This window comes from Schistocerca gregaria, chromosome 2, assembly GCF_023897955.1.
Source record: "Schistocerca gregaria isolate iqSchGreg1 chromosome 2, iqSchGreg1.2, whole genome shotgun sequence".
NCBI classification, from domain to species: Eukaryota; Metazoa; Arthropoda; class Insecta; order Orthoptera; family Acrididae; genus Schistocerca; species Schistocerca gregaria.
In genome coordinates, this window is record NC_064921.1 from 687,746,133 (window position 1) to 687,767,190 (window position 21,058).

The 21,058-nt window shown below is 42.6% G+C and overlaps 1 protein-coding gene across 2 annotated transcripts in view; it reads right to left on the reverse strand.

Annotated features, from left to right (window-relative positions):
- Positions 1-1,764: 1,764 nt before the first annotated feature.
- LOC126336309 (ninjurin-B-like) overlaps positions 1,765-21,058 on the reverse strand; it is a 58,942-nt gene continuing 39,648 nt past the window's right edge. For both annotated transcript variants that reach the window (XM_049999849.1, XM_049999850.1), the window contains exon 4: positions 1,765-3,666. In XM_049999849.1, the coding sequence (XP_049855806.1) occupies positions 3,490-3,666 (177 nt within the window). In that variant the 3' untranslated portion in view covers positions 1,765-3,489. The remainder of the gene's footprint in view (positions 3,667-21,058) is intronic.

The window sequence follows — 21,058 nt, forward strand, 5'->3', positions numbered from 1 at the left end:
AAACACTACGAATTTCTCGAACTACTTGGTAAAACTCTTGGCGTTCATCCAGCCTGATTCACTGCATTCTGCCTAACCACCTACAGAAGGACCCAGCTCCTTCTGAATCCTTTTCCTGGGGAAGATCGGCATAGGAGGCACGTGGACACTGGCAACTGAAACGCATATTCATTCTGTTACTGTTCCTCCCCTCTCTGATAACGTAAGAATGCCTTCTTGACGCTTTTCTGAGGATGCAGTTTTCTTTGAAAGCCCCTTTGGGTTGTCACATATTCCAGTCTCGTCGCACTTACAAATTTGATCTGCACAAAGCTTGTACTTGCCAAGAATTCCTACCAGAAACTCAAAAAAACTGGGAAACGTTTGTAGGATAGAAGCCCATTGTTCGGGCACCAGACGTAGCCTCCAGTTTTCTAAGCCTCAAGTCAAAATGCCTTGAAAGAAACTCAATCATTTAGTCTTCATCAGCCATTCTCACTTCTTTATTAAATTGGTGCTTCGTTTTTGGATAATGGGGATGAAATCGTCTTCCAAAACCTTCACGTACCGTTAGGTAGTCACCGTGCCATCAGGGAATATCTCATCGATTCCAGAATGAGATTTTCACTCTGCAGCGGAGTGTGCGCTGATATAAAACTTACTGGCAGATTAAAACTGTGTGCCCGACCGAGACTCGAACTCGGGACCTTTGCCTTTCGCAGGCAAGTGCTCTACCAACTGAGCTACCGAAGCACGACTCACGCCCGGTACTCACAGCTTCTGCCAGTATCCGTCTCCTACCTTCCAAACTTTACAGAAGCTCTTCTGCGAAACATGCAGAACTAGAACTCCTGAAAGAAAGGATACTGTGGAGACATGGCTTAGCCACAGCCTGGGGGATGTTTCCAGAATGAGATTTTCACTCTGCCATGCGAAGTAAAGCTGTGAGTAGCGGGCGTGAGTCGTGCTTCGGTAGCTCAGTTGGTAGAGCACTTGCCTGCGAAAGGCAAAGGTCCCGAGTTCGAGTCTCGGTCGGGCACACAGTTTTAATCTGCCAGGAAGTTTCATCTCATCGATTATTCCGTGACTGGACACTGCACACCATACAATTACCAGTTGAGGTTGAAGAGACTTCTCGATCGCGAAATTCGGATTCTCAGTCCCCGAAATGTGTCAATTTTGCTTATTGACGAACCCATCCATATGAAAGTGGGCTTCATCGCCAAACCAAACCATACATGAGCATACTAATTCCCATCATGCCCCGTGGCCAACCGTGCAGTTTGAACGTCATAACGTAAACCGTTCAGAAGTCATGACGATTTTATTTCACATCATTCAATTATTGGCACCTTGCACATGTGCTGCAGTCTTTATGACAGAGCAATTATCTTCCATTAGCGTATCTCAGTAGCAGTACCAAAGATCAGTTTCACAATACAGTCAACAAGATGCAGTCTAGTATTAAAACAGCAACAGTCTATGTCACTATCATGTCTCTCACCCCCCACCTCCTCCACACCCAGTTTTCTCAAAAAGGCGACTGCATCAAGATTACAACAGATATAGCTGATAGATTATTAAATAGTTAATTTTAGATCATTTTAGCAAAAGAAATTAGGGCATCATAGCCATTGAAATAAAAATGCCTGATGACGAGCGAAACATGCTGGAAATGTGTGATAACATATTAAATTACATGAATAAATTTAATAATGTGTTCGATAGGAGTACAAATTAAATATTCTTTTGATATTTAGGATTCTCACTAAATAAAAATGTACCTTATGTTTTGTTGTTTATTTTGGTAACAACCTATCTACAGAATTAAGAATAAATTCACCACTGAGCTCACACACACTTCAATGTTTACATATAAATAAATGGTCGCAGTACAATAGTCAACAATGATCCTATATCTTTCCAGAATCAACGAGATAATTTCCGGTGGTTTTCCCCACATATTAGATTATTGATTAATTTTTCTTGGATGCTGTTCACAGTCATATAAAACTTTTCAAAAGACATCATTGTTGCCTCTGAATAAATAATTTTAACAGTTGAAGGTAACCGTCAAGTGTACAACACAAAAGCACGTTGGGTAACTTGATCATGAGAGGTGGTTCAGTAATATCTGACCACACAGCCGTAACCTAAGCAACACAGAACAGCTATGGGCACGAATTAAGGCGAAGGGGAGGAAGGCAACTGCTTTCCCCCTTGTACCAGGGGCAGGCACTCTGGACTCGCATTCCGGAGAACGACGATTCAAATCCCTGTCCGGTCATCCACATTTAGGTTTCCCGTGATTTCCCTAAATCTCCTCGGGCAAATGCCGGGATGGTTTCTTTGAATAGAGCGCGACCGATTACCTCTCCATCGGTTCGCAGTGCGAGCTTGTGCTCCGTCTCTCGACGAGAAATTAAACCCAATCTGGCATCCGTTCAGTACCTGGAAAGTGCATACGAACGTACGCGTAGCCAATCATAAGAAGAGGAGAACAGATCCACGCGAAACACAGCTTGGCAGCCAACGCACAAAGCAATACGTCGCCTACTTTTGGAAATCACTGAAATCGAATAGCTAATACATTTCCCTAGAGTGGAAAACTTTCAACCGGTTCCTTACAGAGACGCCCAGCCAAAGATGCAACCTTCCGAAATGATGGATTCAGTGAATACGATCTTGTTTATGGCATCCGCGATTCTCTGTATGTATTCTCACGACCTTCTAACAGTGGCGATCATTCTACCAAATCAAATCAGCGCACAATGGTAAATTTTGTGTTAAACTAGGTTGTCTTGTAGACGTCATTCGAGAAAGATGACAAACTCAGTCGGAAACGATGAGAAAGGGAATCAGCCACACCCCTATAGTAACAATCATCCCGCCATTCGCAGGAAACCTAAATGAAGATGCCCATAACGGGATTTGAAACGCAATCAACTAGTATACGAGCCGAAACTTCCTAGCAGAATAAAACTGTGTGCCGGACCGAGACTCGAACTCGGGACCTTTTCCTTTCGCGGGCAAGTGCTCTGCCATCTGAGCTGCCCGAGCACGAATCACGCCCCGTCCTCACAGCCTTACTTCTGCCAGTACCTCGTCTCCTCCCTCGCAGGAGAGCTTCTGTAAAGTTTGGAAGATAGGAGACGAGGTACTGGCAGAAGTAACGCTGTGAGGACGGCGCGTAAGTCTCGGTCCAGCACACAGCTTTAATCTGCCAGGAAGTTTCATATCAGCGCACACTTTGCTGCAGAGTGAAAATCTCATTCCAGTATATGAGTCCATTTCCTAAACCGCTGTTTCACTTTTCTCAGTCACTTTCGAAGAATAAAGATTGCAGCTTCTTTATAAGGAATGTAAAAAATTGCTCACGCACTAAGGCACATAACACGCTCACAAGTAGAACTGTAGAAGAAGGCCTGGAGCTGACACTGTACACACATAGGTGGCGTTGCCAGACTGCCTGTTGTGTACGTTACAGGGTTAAGTGGACTCTACAGAAGACTAAGGGGAAGCTGGCGTGGCCGAGACGTCGCTGAAGGACGCTGCGAACACGTTGATGATGGTGACCAGAAAGACGCCCACCACCACGTAGTTGTTGAGTTTATTGGCGTGCGCTTTCTTCTCCTCGCCCTTCAAGTCAGACTTGCCCTTGAAGATGAGCACCACGCCCACGGCCACCTGAAAGAAAACAAGCATTTAACTTCTGCCTTCCGTTTCCGTCACAGGACGCTAAAATGTCAAATGTAGTCATTTCGGTTGCTGGAATATCAAAGAATACGTTTCTTTTTTCCCTTTGTTGTTATTTCACTCCGTCGCCAGTCGTGGCGAATATGGGCTGGCGGCGGTCTACTGCCGATCTCAGCTAAGAACAGTAATAAAATAGACAAACATGGTTTCTAAGATATTTAAAAGTAAAAAATATGTACATTTTTAAAATTATTAAAACAGGTATTTGCTTATTTAAGATTTCAAGTAAAATAGCTTTGTTTTTTCTTAAAAATACAGTTAATTGACGATACTCTTTATAAAATAGAACACTTTACTGAAGTTGCGAGAGCAGTAGGTGAGGAGGACTGTTGGAGCAAAATGGGGGTGTGGGCGGAGGAATTGAGGGCTCCGAGCCAAGCGTTTGGAAAAGGATGCAGCTCCTTCCCTCGGGCACGGATGTGTGTGCTGTTCTTAGATTAACTTAGCTTAAGTAGTGTGTAAGTCTAGGGACCGATGACCTCTGCAGTTTGGTCTCTTAGGAATTCACACACAGTTAGTTAGTTAGTAGCGTGTTCCATTGACCAATCGCACGGTACGGTAACCGTTATCATGCGGAACGTGTCAAGTGCACAAGAAATGCACATGTGAAACAAAATTGTTTCATATATATATATATATATATATATATATATATATATATATAGAGAGAGAGAGAGAGAGAGAGAGAGAGAGAGTGAGAGAGAGAGAGAGAGAGAGAGTTAAAGATTAATATTTCTATTATTTACCCCATTCCCTTAAAAGGCACAAAATACATGTACCGTATTTATAGATTTATTTATTCCTATTCAAGAATCCATCTATGGTATATAAGGAGTTGTCAAGGAGATATGACTTCAATTCATTTTTGAAGCTATTACTGCGGTCTGTCAGACATTTTATTTCATCTGGTAATTTGTCGAAAATTTTTATAGCAGCATAGTTTACCGCTTTCTGAGCCAAAGATAGATTGAGTAAAGGATGGTGCAAGTCTTCCTTTTTTTCTGGTATTATGATCATGAATGTCACTGTTGTTTTTAAACTGGTCCGTGTTGTTGAGAACAAATGTCATTAGTGAGTAAATGTACTATGAGGCTGTTGTAAGGATTTGAACATTTTTGAAGGACGGAGGAAAGTGGGAGGGGCGAGGAGTGGGGGCGGTGGGACGGAAGCCCGACGAGGAGAGGAAGGGAAGTATTCTGTTAAAGCGATATTGGGGCGGATTTCATGGTCAGGTTCAAGTTTCGTCGGGACACGATGTGGCGAGTGTGTAGGTGCAACGTTGGAGCGCAGCAGAGGACAAGGGTTGACAACTAGGGATGAATCGATTAGATACTTGGTATCAAGTTTGCAGGATATGTAGAATATCCGAAAGTGTTCAGTGTGTTAGAGGGGAGAGGTAAAACTCGGAAGATTTTACGTGGGGATGGTGCGTTGATATAGAAGGCGAAGAGCAGTACATGTCGTCTAATAATTTGAAGGGAGTGGCAAAATTTTGGTGGAGCAGAAGTTCAGGTGACGCTGGGTTGCGGACTGGTCGGATCAAGGCTTTGAATGTACAGAGTATGGGGGAGAGAGATGCACTCCTCATGTTCAGTCGCTTAGTGGCTTTAGTCTATTGAGGGCTTTCAATTGGGTGGTTAGAAGATGGAGTTTATAAGATAGTGTACAGATGGGGGTTAGTCCAGGGTGTTTTAGTATGTCAGTTAATCGTACAGTTCGGTCGTAAATTTTGAGGTATAAATCATGAGAGTGGAGATTCTGGTGGTTCGTTCTATAACTATTGCCTATATCTTGGAAGGGGTGAGCTGGAGGAGCCAATGGTTGCACCAGAAGGTTAACTGGTTATACTAGAACTGACATGTGATTACATTTTCATGCAGTTTGGGTGCATAGATCCTGAGAAATCAGTACCCAAAACAACCACCTCTGGCCATAATATCGGCCTTTACGAGGTGCATTCAGGTTCTAAGGCTTCCGATATTTTTTCTCCGGACTGGAAAGAGATAGAAACACGCGCATTGTTTTAAAATGAGGCCGCGTCCATTGTCAATACGTCCCAGGTATGGCAGCACCGTACGGCACATGGAATTTTACCGCCAGCGGCGAGAATGAGAACTGTTTAAATACTTAAAATGGCGACGTTTTCCTTACTTGAACAGCGTGCAATCATTCGTTTTCTGAATTTGCGTGGTGTGAAACCAATTGAAATTCATCGACAGTTGAAGGAGACATGTGGTGATGGAGTTATGGATGTGTCGAAAGTGCGTTCGTGGGTGCGACAGTTTAATGAAGGCAGAACATCGTGTGACAACAGACCTAAACAACCTCGAGGTCGCACAAGCCGGTCTGACGACATGATCGAGAAAGTAGAGAGCATTGTTTTGGGGGATCGCCGAATGACTGTGGAACAGATCGCCTCCAGAGTTGGCATTTCTGTGGATTCTGTGCACACAATCCTGCATGACGACCTGAAAATGCGATAAGTGTCATCCAGGTGGGTGCCACAAATGCTGACGGATGACCACATGGCTGCCCGTGTGGCATGTTGCCAAGCAATGTTGACGCGCAACGACAGCATGAATGGGACTTTCTTTTCGTCGGTTGTGACAATGGATGAGACGTGGATGCCATTTTTAGATCCAGAAACAAAGCGCCAGTCAGCTCAATGGAAGCACACAGATTCACCGCCACCAATAAAATTTCGGGTAACCGCCAGTGCTGAAAAAATGATGGTGTCCATGTTCTGGGACAGCGAGGGCGTAATTCTTACCCATTGCGTTCCAACGGGCACTACGGTAACAGGTGCATCCTACGAAAATGTTTTGAAGAACAAATTCCTTCCTGCACTGCAACAAAAACGTGCAGGAAGGGCTGCGCGTGTGCTACTTCACCAAGACAACGCACCCGCACATCGAGCTAACGTTACGCAACAGTTTCTTCGTGATAACAACTTTGAAGTGATTCCTCATGCTCCCTACTCACCTGACCTTCCTCCTAGTGACTTTTGGCTTTTTCCAACAATGAAAGACACTCTCCGTGGCCGCAATTTCACCAGCCGTGCTGCTATTGCCTCAGCGATTTTCCAGTGGTCAAAACAGACTCCTAAAGAAGCCTTCGCCGCTGCCATGGAATCATGGCGTCAGCGTTGTGAAAAATGTGTACGTCTGCAGGGCGATTACGTCGAGAAGTAACGCCAGTTTCATCGATTTCGGGTGAGTAGTTAGCTAGAAAAAAAATCGGAGGCCTTAGAACTTGAATGCACATCGTATACGCCTGCGCATTGAGCCAAACAGAGGTAGAATGGCGTGTACAGGTACAGCTGCCCATGCAGCTTCATCACGATACCTCAGTTCATCAAGAGTAGTGCCTGACGTGACGAGCCAGTTGGTCGGCCAGACGTTTTCAGTTGGTGAGAGATCTGGAGAATGTGCTGGCCAGGGCAGCAGTCGAACATTTTCTGTATCCAGAAAGGCCCTTACAGGACCTGCAACATGCGGTCGTGCATTATCCTGCTGAAATGTAGGGTTCCGCAGGGATCGAATGAAGAGTAGAGCCACGTGTCGTAACACATCTAAAATGTAACGTCCACTGTTCAAAGTGCCGTCAATGCGAACAAGAGGTGACCGAGATGTGTAGGTTAATGGCTACCCGTATCATCACGCCGGTGATACGTTTGTATGGCGATGACGAATATACGTTTCCAATGTGCGTTCATCGCGATGTCTCCAAACACGGATGCGACCATCATGATGCTGTAAACAGAACCTGGATTCGTCCGAAAAAATTTGCCATTCGTACACCCAGGTTCGTCGTTGAGTACACCATCTCAGGTGCTCCTGTCTGTGATGCAGCCTCAAGGGTAACCGCAGTCATGGTCTCCGAGCTGATATTTCATGCTGCTGCAAACGTCGTCGAACTGTTCGTGCAGATGGTGGTTGTCTTGCAAACGTCCCCATCTGTTGACTCAAGGATTGAGACGTGGCTGCACGATCCGTTACAGCCGTGTGGATAAGATGCCTGTCATCTCGACTGCTAGTGATACGAGGCAGTTGGGATCCAGCACGGCATTCCGATTACCCTCCTGAACGCACCGATTCCATATTCTGCTAACAGTCATTGCATCTCGACCAAAGCGAGCAGCAATGTCGCGATACGATAAACCGCAACCGCGATAGGATACAATCCGACCTTTACCAAAGTCGGAAACGTGATGGTACGCATTTCTCCTTCTTACACGAGGCATCACAAAACGTTTCACCAGGCAACGCCGGTCAACTCTGTTTGTGTATGAGAAATCGGTTGGAAACTTTCCTCATGTCAGCTCGTTGTAGGTGTCGCCACCGGCGCCAACCTTTTGTGAATCCTCTGAAAAGCTAATGATTTGTATATCACAGCATCTTCTTCTTGTCGGTTAAATTTTGCGTCTGTAGCACGTCTTGTTCGTGGTGTAGCAATTTTAATGGCCAGTAGTGTATATAAATCCATCCGTAGGAGGACATACATAAGCAGAGAAGGCACACCTGCAGTGGGATGGAAGGAACCGGAATTAGTGTTGCTTATGGTTAAAAGGCGAACACAGCTTGTAGAAAGAGCAAATGGCTGACGTTTGTTGGGTGCCATACAAGTTTATGCTTTCTCATGGTCAAGGGATACAAGGATGGCAGATCAACGATTATGCAGTTGGTGGAGACCAGCTGAAGCAAAGCAAGCGCTGTATCATGTATAAGATACAGAGGCGAGCGAGTGCACGGGACTTACCCTAGTTCACTGCTAGTAGCGTCACGTCATCGTAACGCGCCTGCATATAGTATTGCACCACATTTAACATAAAAGTAAAAATTAAGATTTGTGTGTAAAACTTTGTTAAAGTATAGTTCTATGTAATAATGTTTCAGGTAACAAATCTTAATGTTATAAAATTAGTAGTTTACGTAAAATTCATGTTTTGAAAGAAAAATAGGAGGCGCTAAATAATGACGCTAGGAAGCCAAAATTTGGTGAGAAGGTGCAGTAAGAAGTCATTAATGAGTGGTGCTGGTTTCCAAAACCATAAAACTAAAATTGACTCCAGAATCCGCGTTTTTCGGAAAAATCTGAGGCGCGAAATAATAGAGCTACAATATTGAAAATTGGTAGGATGCTTCAGTTCACCCTAATAATAATAATGGAAATACCACAATCAGTTACCTCTTCTAGTTTTTTAGTAATTTAGTAAAAACTACTTTTGTGAGTAAAATGTACATAAGCATTATAGATTAAGTACTTTAAATTTTAATGATAAAACAAATTCTTTAAGACCAATGATCAGATAGGACAATTAACAAAGCTACACCAAGTTTTAGTCTTGTAGCATAATTAACAGCTGATACAAGTCTTGATAAAGCTATGGTTCAGAGGTAACAATCTACCGTTAGTTCCATTGTAAAAATTCTAGAGAGTAAAGTTTTAATTTTAGCGGGCTGAGATTTTCTACGTGCTTCTGTACTGCTCAGATGTATGTATACAAAAATTGAGAAGTTTGTAAAGCTATTATTAAATGTGATATTTAAGATTATGTGCCTGAGATAGCGATCATTTGGACGCTGCAGGCACCTGCATAGGAACGGAAAGAACAGATGCTCTCTTGGCGGTACGCGCCGGAGCTATATAAAAAGAGCGGCAGAGGCAGTAGGAAGCTCACTCCGCATTAGACCAACGCTTAGTCCACGCGAGCTTAACGTCCGATCGCGCCTCGCCTCGGGTGACGTCATAGCGGGCTGTGACATGCGCGTACTTAGCAATGTAAACGGACATTGAAAATCGCGAGGACTGTACACCGTCCTGGATCGTTTAGACTTCGGTAACGAACTGTTATTGTGCCGTCCGTGTGAAGTATAATTCCGCGTGGCAAGTGGTGACTAACTCCACTTTTAAGGCGAGCATTAATCTTTTTTTTAACATTATTGCGAACTATTAATAGAGCACCGTTAGTTAGAGTAATGAACTATTCGGGAGGAACTTGCTGTAGAAGTCGCCTCTGAACTATTAAACAACGACTTCTTCGCCGTCCCACATATGTTGCATCGGCAATAGTCTGTTACGTGAAATGAACATTCAAACAACTCATTCGACGACTTCTTCGCCGCCCCACATATGGTGCATCGGCCGGGAAAACTGAATTAAAAGCAAATAAAAGTGCTCGATGTGTGAAAGCGATTGGTATAAATTAACGAACTCGGTAGGCAATAACAGGACACTGAATTGAACTAGTGTGTGGAACAGTGTTACCAGTAAAGGCGGGTGTAGTGTATAAACAATAAGTGTCTACCGCTGTACGTTGGTTAGTGACGATGGTGAGGAAGGCGACGATGCTGGATCGCGGCTGCCGACGGCGCTGAGACTAAAGGAAGACGGTGCGTCATCGCGGAGCTGCGCTGATCTGCGAGACAGCTGCCGGCTGCGCCGAGCGGTCAACGGTGCCTTGCTGCCCCCCCCCCCCCCCCCCCCCCTGGAGCTATTGCAGTAGGCGATTCCTGTGGCGGTACTCGACGCTACAGCTGCTGCTGCTGCCTTCAATACGTCGCGACGCGTCGCATCACGATTGCTGGTACACCGCGACGACATCATTCGTCGAAATCAAGCATTTAAGTTAAGTCAAAGACTTTTAAAATATTTATTAACTGCTGCTAACAAACTAAAAGATATGGAAAGTAGTGTACATTTCAGAAGGGAACCGGTCTCTGACCAAGAATCCTCAGGATCAGGAATTGAGTTTAATGAGGATGGTTCCATTAATCCCTCAAATATTGAACTAGAACGTAATTTGTCACCAGTAAATTATGACTTTAATTTAAATGAGAGTGCAGGGATGCAATCAATAAGTGAAATAGAAGTCAAAAGGGAGCCAGTAGAGTTGCTAACTTTGTCAGGTAGTGAAACTGAGCTCAATATATCTCCAGCTCAGTCAAGTCAAGAGATACAAAGTATCAAGGTAGAAGCTCCGGATTGGATGCAAATACTGTTTGCCAAACTCGAATCAAACCAAAATAAAATTGAGGCTAAAATTGAAAATAGTAATAAAGAACTAAAAGAAGAACTGCAATCAAAATGGAATAGTTTGAATTATAAGATGGATGCTATTCATCATGACATTCAAGTAAAAGTAGGGCAACAGTTAACTAAAATGCATAGTACTTTCAAATGTGAAATAGATCAAATTCAAAAAAATTATCAAGAGGCAGATGAACTTTTGGAAGTGAGGTTGTCCAAAAGATTGAGCAACGAGTCCAAACTTTGCTCTGACAAAGTTAAAGAGGTACAAATTAAAGTAGATACTTGTCAGAAAAACATTGAGAAAGTAAAAGAAACCTGTACCGAAATTCGTGGTGCAGTGGAACAAAGATGTTCTGCCAGGATAGAAGCAGTAGAGTCACAAGTAGAGGAATTAAATACTAACATTGCTAACCTAGAAAATAGAGTAACCTCTGTTAATTCTAGTCATTCTACTGTACAGCATGTGACTTCAGTTGACGCCGCTTTTATAGGGTGTCGACAGTTTTTGCGCTTTGATCCTGATAAGTACATTCACCCTCTTGAATTTTGGAATGACTTTGAGGATGTTCTCCCCAACACTTGGTCAGAAAGAGAAAAAATTTCATTTATAAGAAGTCATTTGTCAGGTGATGCTTTGCGATGGTCAGCGGTTGTAATGATCAAATGTAAAACTTTATCTGAATTTAAGTCTGCATTTCTCAACGAATACTGGTCACATAACAAACAAAATGATGAATGAAGGGGGTAGAAATAGTAACGAGGTGAAAGAATCTAGTAGCTGTGTAAACGTGCCACAAATGGTTGAAGGTGACGACATTCTTATGAACAGCAATATTGCGCAGGGACGCAGTTGCTCAGAGGTAGAGGATAGTTTGGCTGATGTGCAGCAAACAAAAGTAGAAAAAGTCGTCAGATGCTTCGATTTAAAGTTAGTGGACAGATTAGAGAAAGCAGCTAAGATTATAGAGCATGATGAGCCCCAGGATGTAAATGTAATTGCAACTGATCAGAATTACTTTAGCTGGAAGAACATAGAACGAGATTTATTAGACGAGGTGTGTGAGCAACCTGTTCAATGTAAAATAACTCACCCTGTTATCAAAGTAAACATATCAGGAGTCACTGTGCGTTGTCTGCTTGACAGTGGCAGTGAAGCAAGTGCTTTATCACAAACATTTTTTGACACCATACCCAATAAAGAGAAGTTAACAGTTATGAAAGTAAGTGGCTTAAAGATTATAGGTGCTACTGGAAAAGTCTCTAGACCAGTTCAACACGAAGCTTCGATACCCATTGGTATAAATGACGTAGTAATAGATCATCCTTGTTTGATTGTGCTAGGCTTAAGTGTTGATATGTTGATTGGTACTGATTTCTTATCAAAGTACCAGGGAAAGATCAATTTTGATCAGAACAACTTAATTTTAACTTTACCTGACTCTAAAGTGATAAGAGAGTCTTTTATAGGAAGTCATATAGGCGGTAGTAATGAAACTTGGGAACTGCCTATTAGAGTAATAAAGAATAAAGGATACTTGCAGGAAAATTTGGTTTTCAGTGAGAATGAGGAAAGTGCTAAGGTTGAAGAGAGACACATCCTAAAGGAAATAGAGGAAAAGGTACAATCAACAAAGCAAATTGCTGACGAACAAAGATCAGAGTTAAAGAGTGTGTTAACTAAGCATAGTAATGTATTCTCAAACGCACCTGGTGAAGTTAAAGGTTATGAATGCCATTTGAATATCAAGCCTGGGAAGGTATTTTTTAAGAAGCCTTATCCAATACATGATGCAAGGGCTTCCCCCACTAGTTTTAAAATTGGTGAGCTAGTGCTGGTCAAAACAAAAGAAAAATCAAAGAAAATTTCTGCAGAAACTAAAAAGTTTATGCATGTATATCATGGACCATTTAGAATAGTAAGTAAACCTCATGCAAATGCCTATCGTTTGGAATATACAAAGAGTAAGAGAGAACTAGGTCTAAGAAATATTGTGGATCTAAAGGAATTTAAAATTAACAGTAATTAATTACTGTAGGGAGTCTGCCACTCTTTGGCGGATACACGGTTTGGCGTACCGTGCAGTCCCAGCTGGGTGAAACTTTATTTCCTTTTCAAGTTTCATTCCCTTCTTCTGGTCTATCATAACAGGTAAGAATCACATATGTCTTCATGTTGTATATATGCTATTAGGTTTTAAGTATTCTTAGTAAGGATCTATCTAGTGAATGGCAAAACAAAAGTCTGAGTACCAATAAGAGGCAAACATGGCTAAAATAAATAAATTAAAATATTTCATGTAATTGTAAAGGGTTAGAAACTACAACTAAGAGAGACACTTTGCAGTATACGAAGTACGGTATGAATATGAATAATCCATGAGATTATGCAGAAGGTAGTATGTTGCTAGAAATAAGGTTGTCTGAAGGAAAACAGCGTAAGAAGGTAATGCTCATAGAGGCAAGCAATGGCGTTTTAGAATTAAATAAATGGAGATGTGTGGAAGTGGTGTGAGGATCGCACCAAATATATAGAAACAGGACGTCAATAGGCTGACAAAAGGAAAAGGGAGAAAGAAGTGGAGAAATGAAGTATTTTGAATCTGGAAGAAAAGGGAGAAAATGAATAAGGTGAAGAAGTGAAGTAGTAAATTGAAGTAAATGATGTAGGATTAAAGAATAATTCCCTCACGTCTCGTGAAATGGTGAAAAACGCTAAATCTTGCTTGAGGCAAATAAATAGTTAAACAGACAACAGAAACACACAAATATTGGAAAATGCAGAAATTTGGAATCGGTATACTGAAAATAACTAATTTCTTTAGTAATTCATACAATAAAGCAAAGTGCTGGTCAGCAAATGACTTCTTTGATGAACTAATCCATACGATAATTAAGCCAGAGTACATTAAAACTAAAAGGTTACTCAATTTTCTAAGTTGAAGCAAGATCTTAATATATTAATTTGCTAAAAGAATTTTCACTATTTAGGAACCTAAAAGATTATTTATGAAAGAAGAAAGTAGGAGCTATTGTATCAGATACGACTTAGTGCTAAATGTCTTTCAGACAACTTCACAATTAGTAAAATAATGCCAGAATATAAACTATAAAATGTACTTTGTCCTACCTTAGATATAAGTTGAAAACAGAAACTTAGACTGTATTGTCTGTTTCTCAGGGACATGCAGGCTGCATGAATGACTGACAACAAGCGGTAGGGAGATTGGAAGTAGAGACGCAAACCACAGTGAATACAATTTCCTCCCACAATTTTGTCAATCAGTGAAATTAAATGAGTGTTACAATAGGACACCCACCACAGTGCCGAGTATTATAGTAAAAGAAAAATGTGAGTGCGTTGCAGTGATAAAAGTCGTGTGTATTTTCTTTTTCAGGAAGAGACTGATTTTAAAGAAAAAAAAATAACTATTTTGTAACCATTGAAAAATTTATATTTCCATGTAAATGTATGTAAATAATTTGTGAATGTCTTCTGTACTAGGTTTTCTATGTGTATATGAGTATGGTTATTTTGTGTATGTAGTAATAAGGAATTTCCTAAGAAGAAGCAACTTAAGTTGAAAGAGGTATACTAAAGTAATCCATCGCTTGTTTGTTCTTTTAGAAATTTAATTTTGTTCAAAAATAGATTTTCACGAAAATTAAAAAGGGGGTGATGAAGCAAAGCAAGCGCTGTATCATGTATAAGATACATGGGCGAGCGAGTGCACGGGACTTACCCTAGTTCACTGCTAGTAGCGTCACGTCATCGTAACGCGCCTGCATATAGTATTGCACCACATTTAACATAAAAGTAAAAATTAAGATTTGTGTGTAAAACTTTGTTAAAGTATAGTTCTATGTAATAATGTTTCAGGTAACAAATCTTAATGTTATAAAATTAGTAGTTTACGTAAAATTCACGTTTTGAAAGAAAAATAGGAGGCGCTAAATAATGACGCTAGGAAGCCAAAATTTGGTGAGAAGGTGCAGTAAGAAGTCATTAATGAGTGGTGCTGGTTTCCAAAACCATAAAACTAAAATTGACTCCAGAATCCGCGTTTTTCGGAAAAATCTGAGGCGCGAAATAATAGAGCTACAATATTGAAAATTGGTAGGATGCTTCAGTTCACCCTAATAATAATAATGGAAATACCACAATCAGTTACCTCTTCTAGTTTTTTAGTAATTTAGTAAAAACTACTTTTGTGAGTAAAATGTACATAAGCATTATAGATTAAGTACTTTAAATTTTAATGATAAAACAAATTCTTTAAGACCAATGATCAGATAGGACAATTAACAAAGCTACACCAAGTTTTAGTCTTGTAGCATAATTAACAGCTGATACAAGTCTTGATAAAGCTATGGTTCAGAGGTAACAATCTACCGTTAGTTCCATTGTAAAAATTCTAGAGAGTAAAGTTTTAATTTTAGCGGGCTGAGATTTTCTACGTGCTTCTGTACTGCTCAGATGTATGTATACAAAAATTGAGAAGTTTGTAAAGCTATTATTAAATGTGATATTTAAGATTATGTGCCTGAGATAGCGATCATTTGGAGGCTACAGGCATCTGCATAGGAACGGAAAGAACAGATGCTCTCTTGGCGGTACGCGCCGGAGCTATATAAAAAGAGCGGCAGAGGCAGTAGTAAGCTCACTCCGCATTAGACCAACGCCTAGTCCACGCGAGCTTAACGTCCGATCGCGCTTCGCCTCGGGTGACGTCATAGCGGGCTGTGACATGCGCGTACTTAGCAATGTAAACGGACATTGAAAATCGCGAGGACTGTACACCGTCCTGGATCGTTTAGACTTCGGTAACGAACTGTTATTGTGCCGTCCGTGTGAAGTATAATTCCGCGTGGCAAGTGGTGACTAACTCCACTTTTAAGGCGAGCATTAATTTTTTTTTTAACATTATTGCGAACTATTAATAGAGCACCGTTAGTTAGAGTAATGAACTATTCGGGAGGAACTTGCTGTAGAAGTCGCCTCTGAACTATTAAACGATTGGCTGAATTAACAATATTTAATGTCTTTAGCATTTTCAGAAGTTTCGAGTAATTTGTGTGAGCATTTAAGATAATAAAATCTTGTTTGGAACTTTAAATTTTATTGAAGCAGCCCTAATCCCGTGAAGAACTATGGATATTTTTCGTTTAGCTGGGCTGTACAGGAATGTGGCCGTGCAGACTGGGAACTAAGGTCAGTAAGTTTCCCTTCGCTTTCTGACTGGCCACCAAATTAGTTGCCAGGCTCGCGTGATTTAAGGTGGCAATGTTCAACTTTCATTCAACATTAAACAACGACTTCTTCGCCGTCCCACATATGTTGCATCGGGAATAGTCTGTTACGTGAAATGAACATTCAAACAACTCATTCGACAACTTCTTCGCCGCCCCACACAGCTGGCTAAGGCAGAGGAGCTGGTCGTCAGAGCGAAGTTGGGAGGGAGGCCAGCTTGGTTGATACGGACTGTTAGGTGCCGGTTTAGGTGTTTGTGAACGTTTTGATAATGGACGGAGTCGAAAACCTTGCTGAACACAAAGGTGAGGTTGATGGGTTGGTAGGTTACCAAGCACTGTCAGGCTGGATTTAAAGAAAGATACACTGTGGGAAGTTTTCCTCAGTATAGTCGACTGTATGAGGGATCACGTTGGCAAAGATTTCTAGGAAAGAATTTACACATTCTTTCATGTACCAATAGGTAATACAGTCGTGACCAGGAGCAGTGTTTCGTTTATCGTGTAGTATTTGTATGATGTCTTGCAGTGTGACTGAAGTATTAAGAGCTGTTCGTGTTATGTAGACAAGGTTCTGGACACCAGAAGCAAGAGATGAGACAGGTGTGCCACTTCATTAGCGAAATACGGGAAATCTGTGATCAAACTGAATGTTATGGTCACGGATCGGAAAATATGTGAGATGTGGTATGCGAAGCGATTAGCTTAGATTGTTAAGTAAATGGTGATTATTGTGCACAAGTGGATAGTTGAGATAGAGATTCTTATCAGTAAGGCGGTGTGAGGTATTTAGAGGTGATTATAGGTAGTGTAGTACTGAAAATGACACATGTTTTTTGCCTGTAACAGTTTTTTTTTCTTGTTTTGCTTTTGTTAGGCTTCTGGTGTGTCTCCGTATTTGCATGTATGTGTATGTTTGTGTGTGGCTACGTGGATGGGTGGGAGGCGGGTGGGTGGGTGGATGGATGAGTGGGCGGGTGGGTGGGTTTCTGGATGTGTGTATGTATGTGTGTCTCGCCCGTGTGTTTAGAGAAAGGAGCAGTCAGTATGGGGGGACTCATGGAGAAGGAGATCATGGTGTCAGTGTGTGCGATGAGGAAAGAAGGATTTGGTTGAGATGTGAGTGGACATGGCATTTGACAAGGTGTGTTGCAAGAGGGAGGAGGCAATGGGAGCTGTCATCAGTTCAAAAGTTAACGGATGGCTTCCGATTTGTATACCAGTACTTTCCCGGCGGGTCCTCCAGCTGGCACGAAGCATTCGTGGAGAGGTTATCAGTGTTGCGTGGGCTGGGGCGGGAGGGGGGGGGGGGATGTGCAGCTGTGAGATGTTCTGTGGGGATTAATGTGTAGGGTGATCACTTCCAGTAGTATCAAGTGTGCGTAATCTTTTAAAATGTTTATTGTTTATCGAAAAAGGGACGTAAATAGTAAAGACACTTTAACTATAGATGAGTAAATCAACAAGCGCTGGTGATGCTCTGAACGGAATCAGACAAAGTATTTATGTCTGACAAGGGTGAGTACGAGTGCAGCAGTTGTCTACGTCCGGAACCGTGAAATAGCCCACTGATTTTGAGGTAAGGTATCACGAATGCTGAGCAATGATGCAGCTGAAAGGCTCTTTTTTCCACGCCACAAGTCTTACAGCCCAGTGAAACGAACTATACTCATGCTCACAAGGATAATGCTGATACATGATGAAACAACGCTTTGGTGGGCGGTTTGGGGGTTTAAACCACCTCTGGGTATGAGCATCATATAGTGGCGCTGGCAGCAGTCCACATATGCAGAGGTGTGTTCGTGGATGTCAGAGTACGGTGCAGCGAGTAAGTGTGCAGACGTTTTCAAACGTGCTGATGGTGACTGTGTGTTGAAAATGGCTTAAAGAACACGTACTGATGACGTTATGAGGGGTAGAACACTAGGGCGACTGGAGGCTAGTCAAATACAACAGGTCGTAGCACGGGCCCTCCGTGTGCCACAAAGTGTGATCTCAAAGTTATGGCAACGATTCCACCAGACATGAAATGTGTCCAGGTGCTACAGTACGGGACGTCTACATTGTATAGCACCACAAGGAGACCGATATCTCACCACCAGTGCCCACAGACTGCCACGGAGAACTGCAGGTAGCCTTGCTCTGGACCTTACTGCAGCCACTGGAGCAGTTGTCTCCAGGCTCACAGTCTACAGACAACTGAACAGACATGGTTTATTCACCCAGAGACCTGCAAGGCGCATTCCACTGACCCATGGTCACAGGAGAGCCAGTAAAGCCAGGTGTCAAGAACCTAGTACATGGTCATTGGAACAGTAGTCCCAGGTTATGTTCACTCACGAGTCCAGGTAGAGTCTGAACAGTGATTCTCGCCGGGTTTTCATTGGGCGTGAACCAGGAACCAGATACCAATCCCTTAATGTTCTTGAAAGGGACTGTATGGAGGTCGTGGTTTGATGTTGTGGGGTGGGATTATGATTAGTGTATGTACGTCTCTGCATGTCTTTGACAGAGGAACTGTAACAGGTCAGGTGTATTGGGATGTCATTTTGCACCAGTAAGTCCGCCTTTTCAGGGGTGTAGTGGGTCCCACCTTTCTCCTGATGGATAATAACGCACAGCCCCACCGAGCTGCCATCGTGGATGAGTACCGTGAAGCAGGAGATATCAGGCGAATGGAGTGGGCTGCCTGTTCTCCAGATCTAAACCCCATCGAGCACGTCTGGGATGCTCTCGGTCGACGTATCGCTGCACGTCTTCAAATCCCTAGGATACTTCAGGAGCTCCGAGAGGCACTGGTGTAAGAATTGGAGGCTTAACCCCACCAGCTGGTCGACCACCTGATCCAGACTATGGCAACCCGTTGTGCGGCCTGTGTACGTGTGCATGGTGATCATGTCCCATACATGCGCAGGAAACAGCGGCGTTTTGTAGCACATGTGTTTCGGTACGGTTTTCTCAACTTATCACCAATACCGTGTACTTACAGATCTGTGTCGTGTGTATCCCCTATGGGCCTAAACTACTAGCTCCAGTTTTGTGTAGTGCCACGTTGTGTGACACCACATTCTGCAATTGTCCTTAATTTATGAGCATGGGCGTAGTAGCCGTCTGAGATAGCGTAACTTAACTCTGTCGTCTAGCCCAGTAGTACACGAAGCTGCCTGTAGAATCCTCTATTGTGCTATGCTAAGGGGTCATTGGGCACCGGTATTGAAGGTACTTTCGCATTGTTCTGGTTGTCGTTAATGTAATTATTCGAAACAGGACCGTCTACTTCACTTGAAGTAACTCCTTAGTTCCGCTTTTGAAGCTGAACAGACTCCATTCTCTCAAGAAGGAAACATTCTTGGCATTATCGCGGTTTGTGGTTGTGAGGGATGGTTACTGGGAGTGGAAGGAGGGGGAAGGGTAATGGGGAACCCGGAACCTTCGCGTTGTTGCCGCACAATGCGATCGCTCAGAAGCGGCGTCCGATCTTTTGAAGTACTTCGAGTATCAATGAGGATGAAGCACGCTGTCGACCGCTGTTAACACGTTCAATAGCTGTTAAACGCGTTACCGAACCTGAGTAGTTTGCGTTTTGGAACAGGATATCGTGAAAATAAATGTCTTTGATGTCATCAGAGTATAGCAAAGAGATCAGACGGAACTCAGTATGTCGTTCTTAATGGCGAAGCCTTGTCAGGACAGAGACAGCGTCCAGCGTCTCCCGAGACAAGAGTTAAATGGCCGCTGATGTTTACAAAATATAGGGTATAGAAACGATATTATATACCTTGAGAGTCGGTAGTATGTCCGGTAAACACAGGCTGTAAAAAGCGTAGCTAAAGAGCTATGAGAACTTGTTCATCTTTACTACTGTAAAACACATCTCTTCTACTGCAAGCTGTTTTCTTTTATGAGCGATCGACGGACTAGAGTAAACAGACAAGCACACTTTCCTCTGTTATTGTCCATGGATTCTGAATGCAGGAAGCATCTGTTAAACCCGTTACCGAACCTGAGTAGTTTGCGTTTTGGAACGGGATATCGTCAAAATAAATATTCGCTCTTCTGGCTAAGTGTAGCGCATACATTAGTTCTAATGGAACCAGTATGTGTTTTGATAACTTTACGAAATGCTTTTACTTGTAGTTTCATCATTTCACTTGCCACCATAACGGAAGCCTGTTATTGCACATGTGAAATGATGTAAATGATCTTCTGCAATGGTCTAGAAGCAACTGTCTTGCCCGTGTCCTTAGTGCTGGAAAATGTGTTCTCATTTTTTACGCGTATCTGTTGACTGCATGCTGTAGACCGTTCGTAATAGCAGAGAGCTTGCTGTGAAAAAGATGTGTTTCACAATACCGGAGATGAACAAGAACTCATAGCTCTCAAGGTATGCAAGTTTATTTGATATTGCTGTCCTTTCTTTGTCCATTTTTGTCCGTACTACAACCTCTCAAAATATGGATGACTTTTTTTTATCATCCCGTACAGAAACGCAGTGGTGAATAATATCTGTAGCTCTCTGAGGATCTTCGCAGATGACGTACTTGTGAACAAGAGAGGGTTAGAAACTTATTACGAAATGCGAAGGGGCTTGCAGATGATAAGCGCATGCAGTCAACATCGGCAGCTGAGACGAAACATACAGTGGATGAAGTGGGGAGTTTTTCAGCATGAAGCTCCAGTACGATATTTATGAAACTTCATGGAGATGCTCATAAAGTGACGAGTTGTAATTAATTAAACTTCCATTCCATTCGAAACTGATGGCGGGCCGCAACATTAGTATGAGGTGTAAGCCCCAGGGGTATAGATACACTCTTGTACACGTTGTGGCATGGAAGCAAGAAGTGCCCGCATGCCACGTTGAGGAATTTCTTGGCATGTTCTACCAGTTGATGAAGATCGCCGGTTAGAGGTAGTATGAAATTATAGGTCTTCCCGTGACATCACAGGCATCGCTCGATGGGTGGCAAACGAGGGGGCTGGGCAGGTCATTCAAGGATTCGTTCATTCCTCAAGATGTCTATGGTGTGAGCTACAGCGTGGG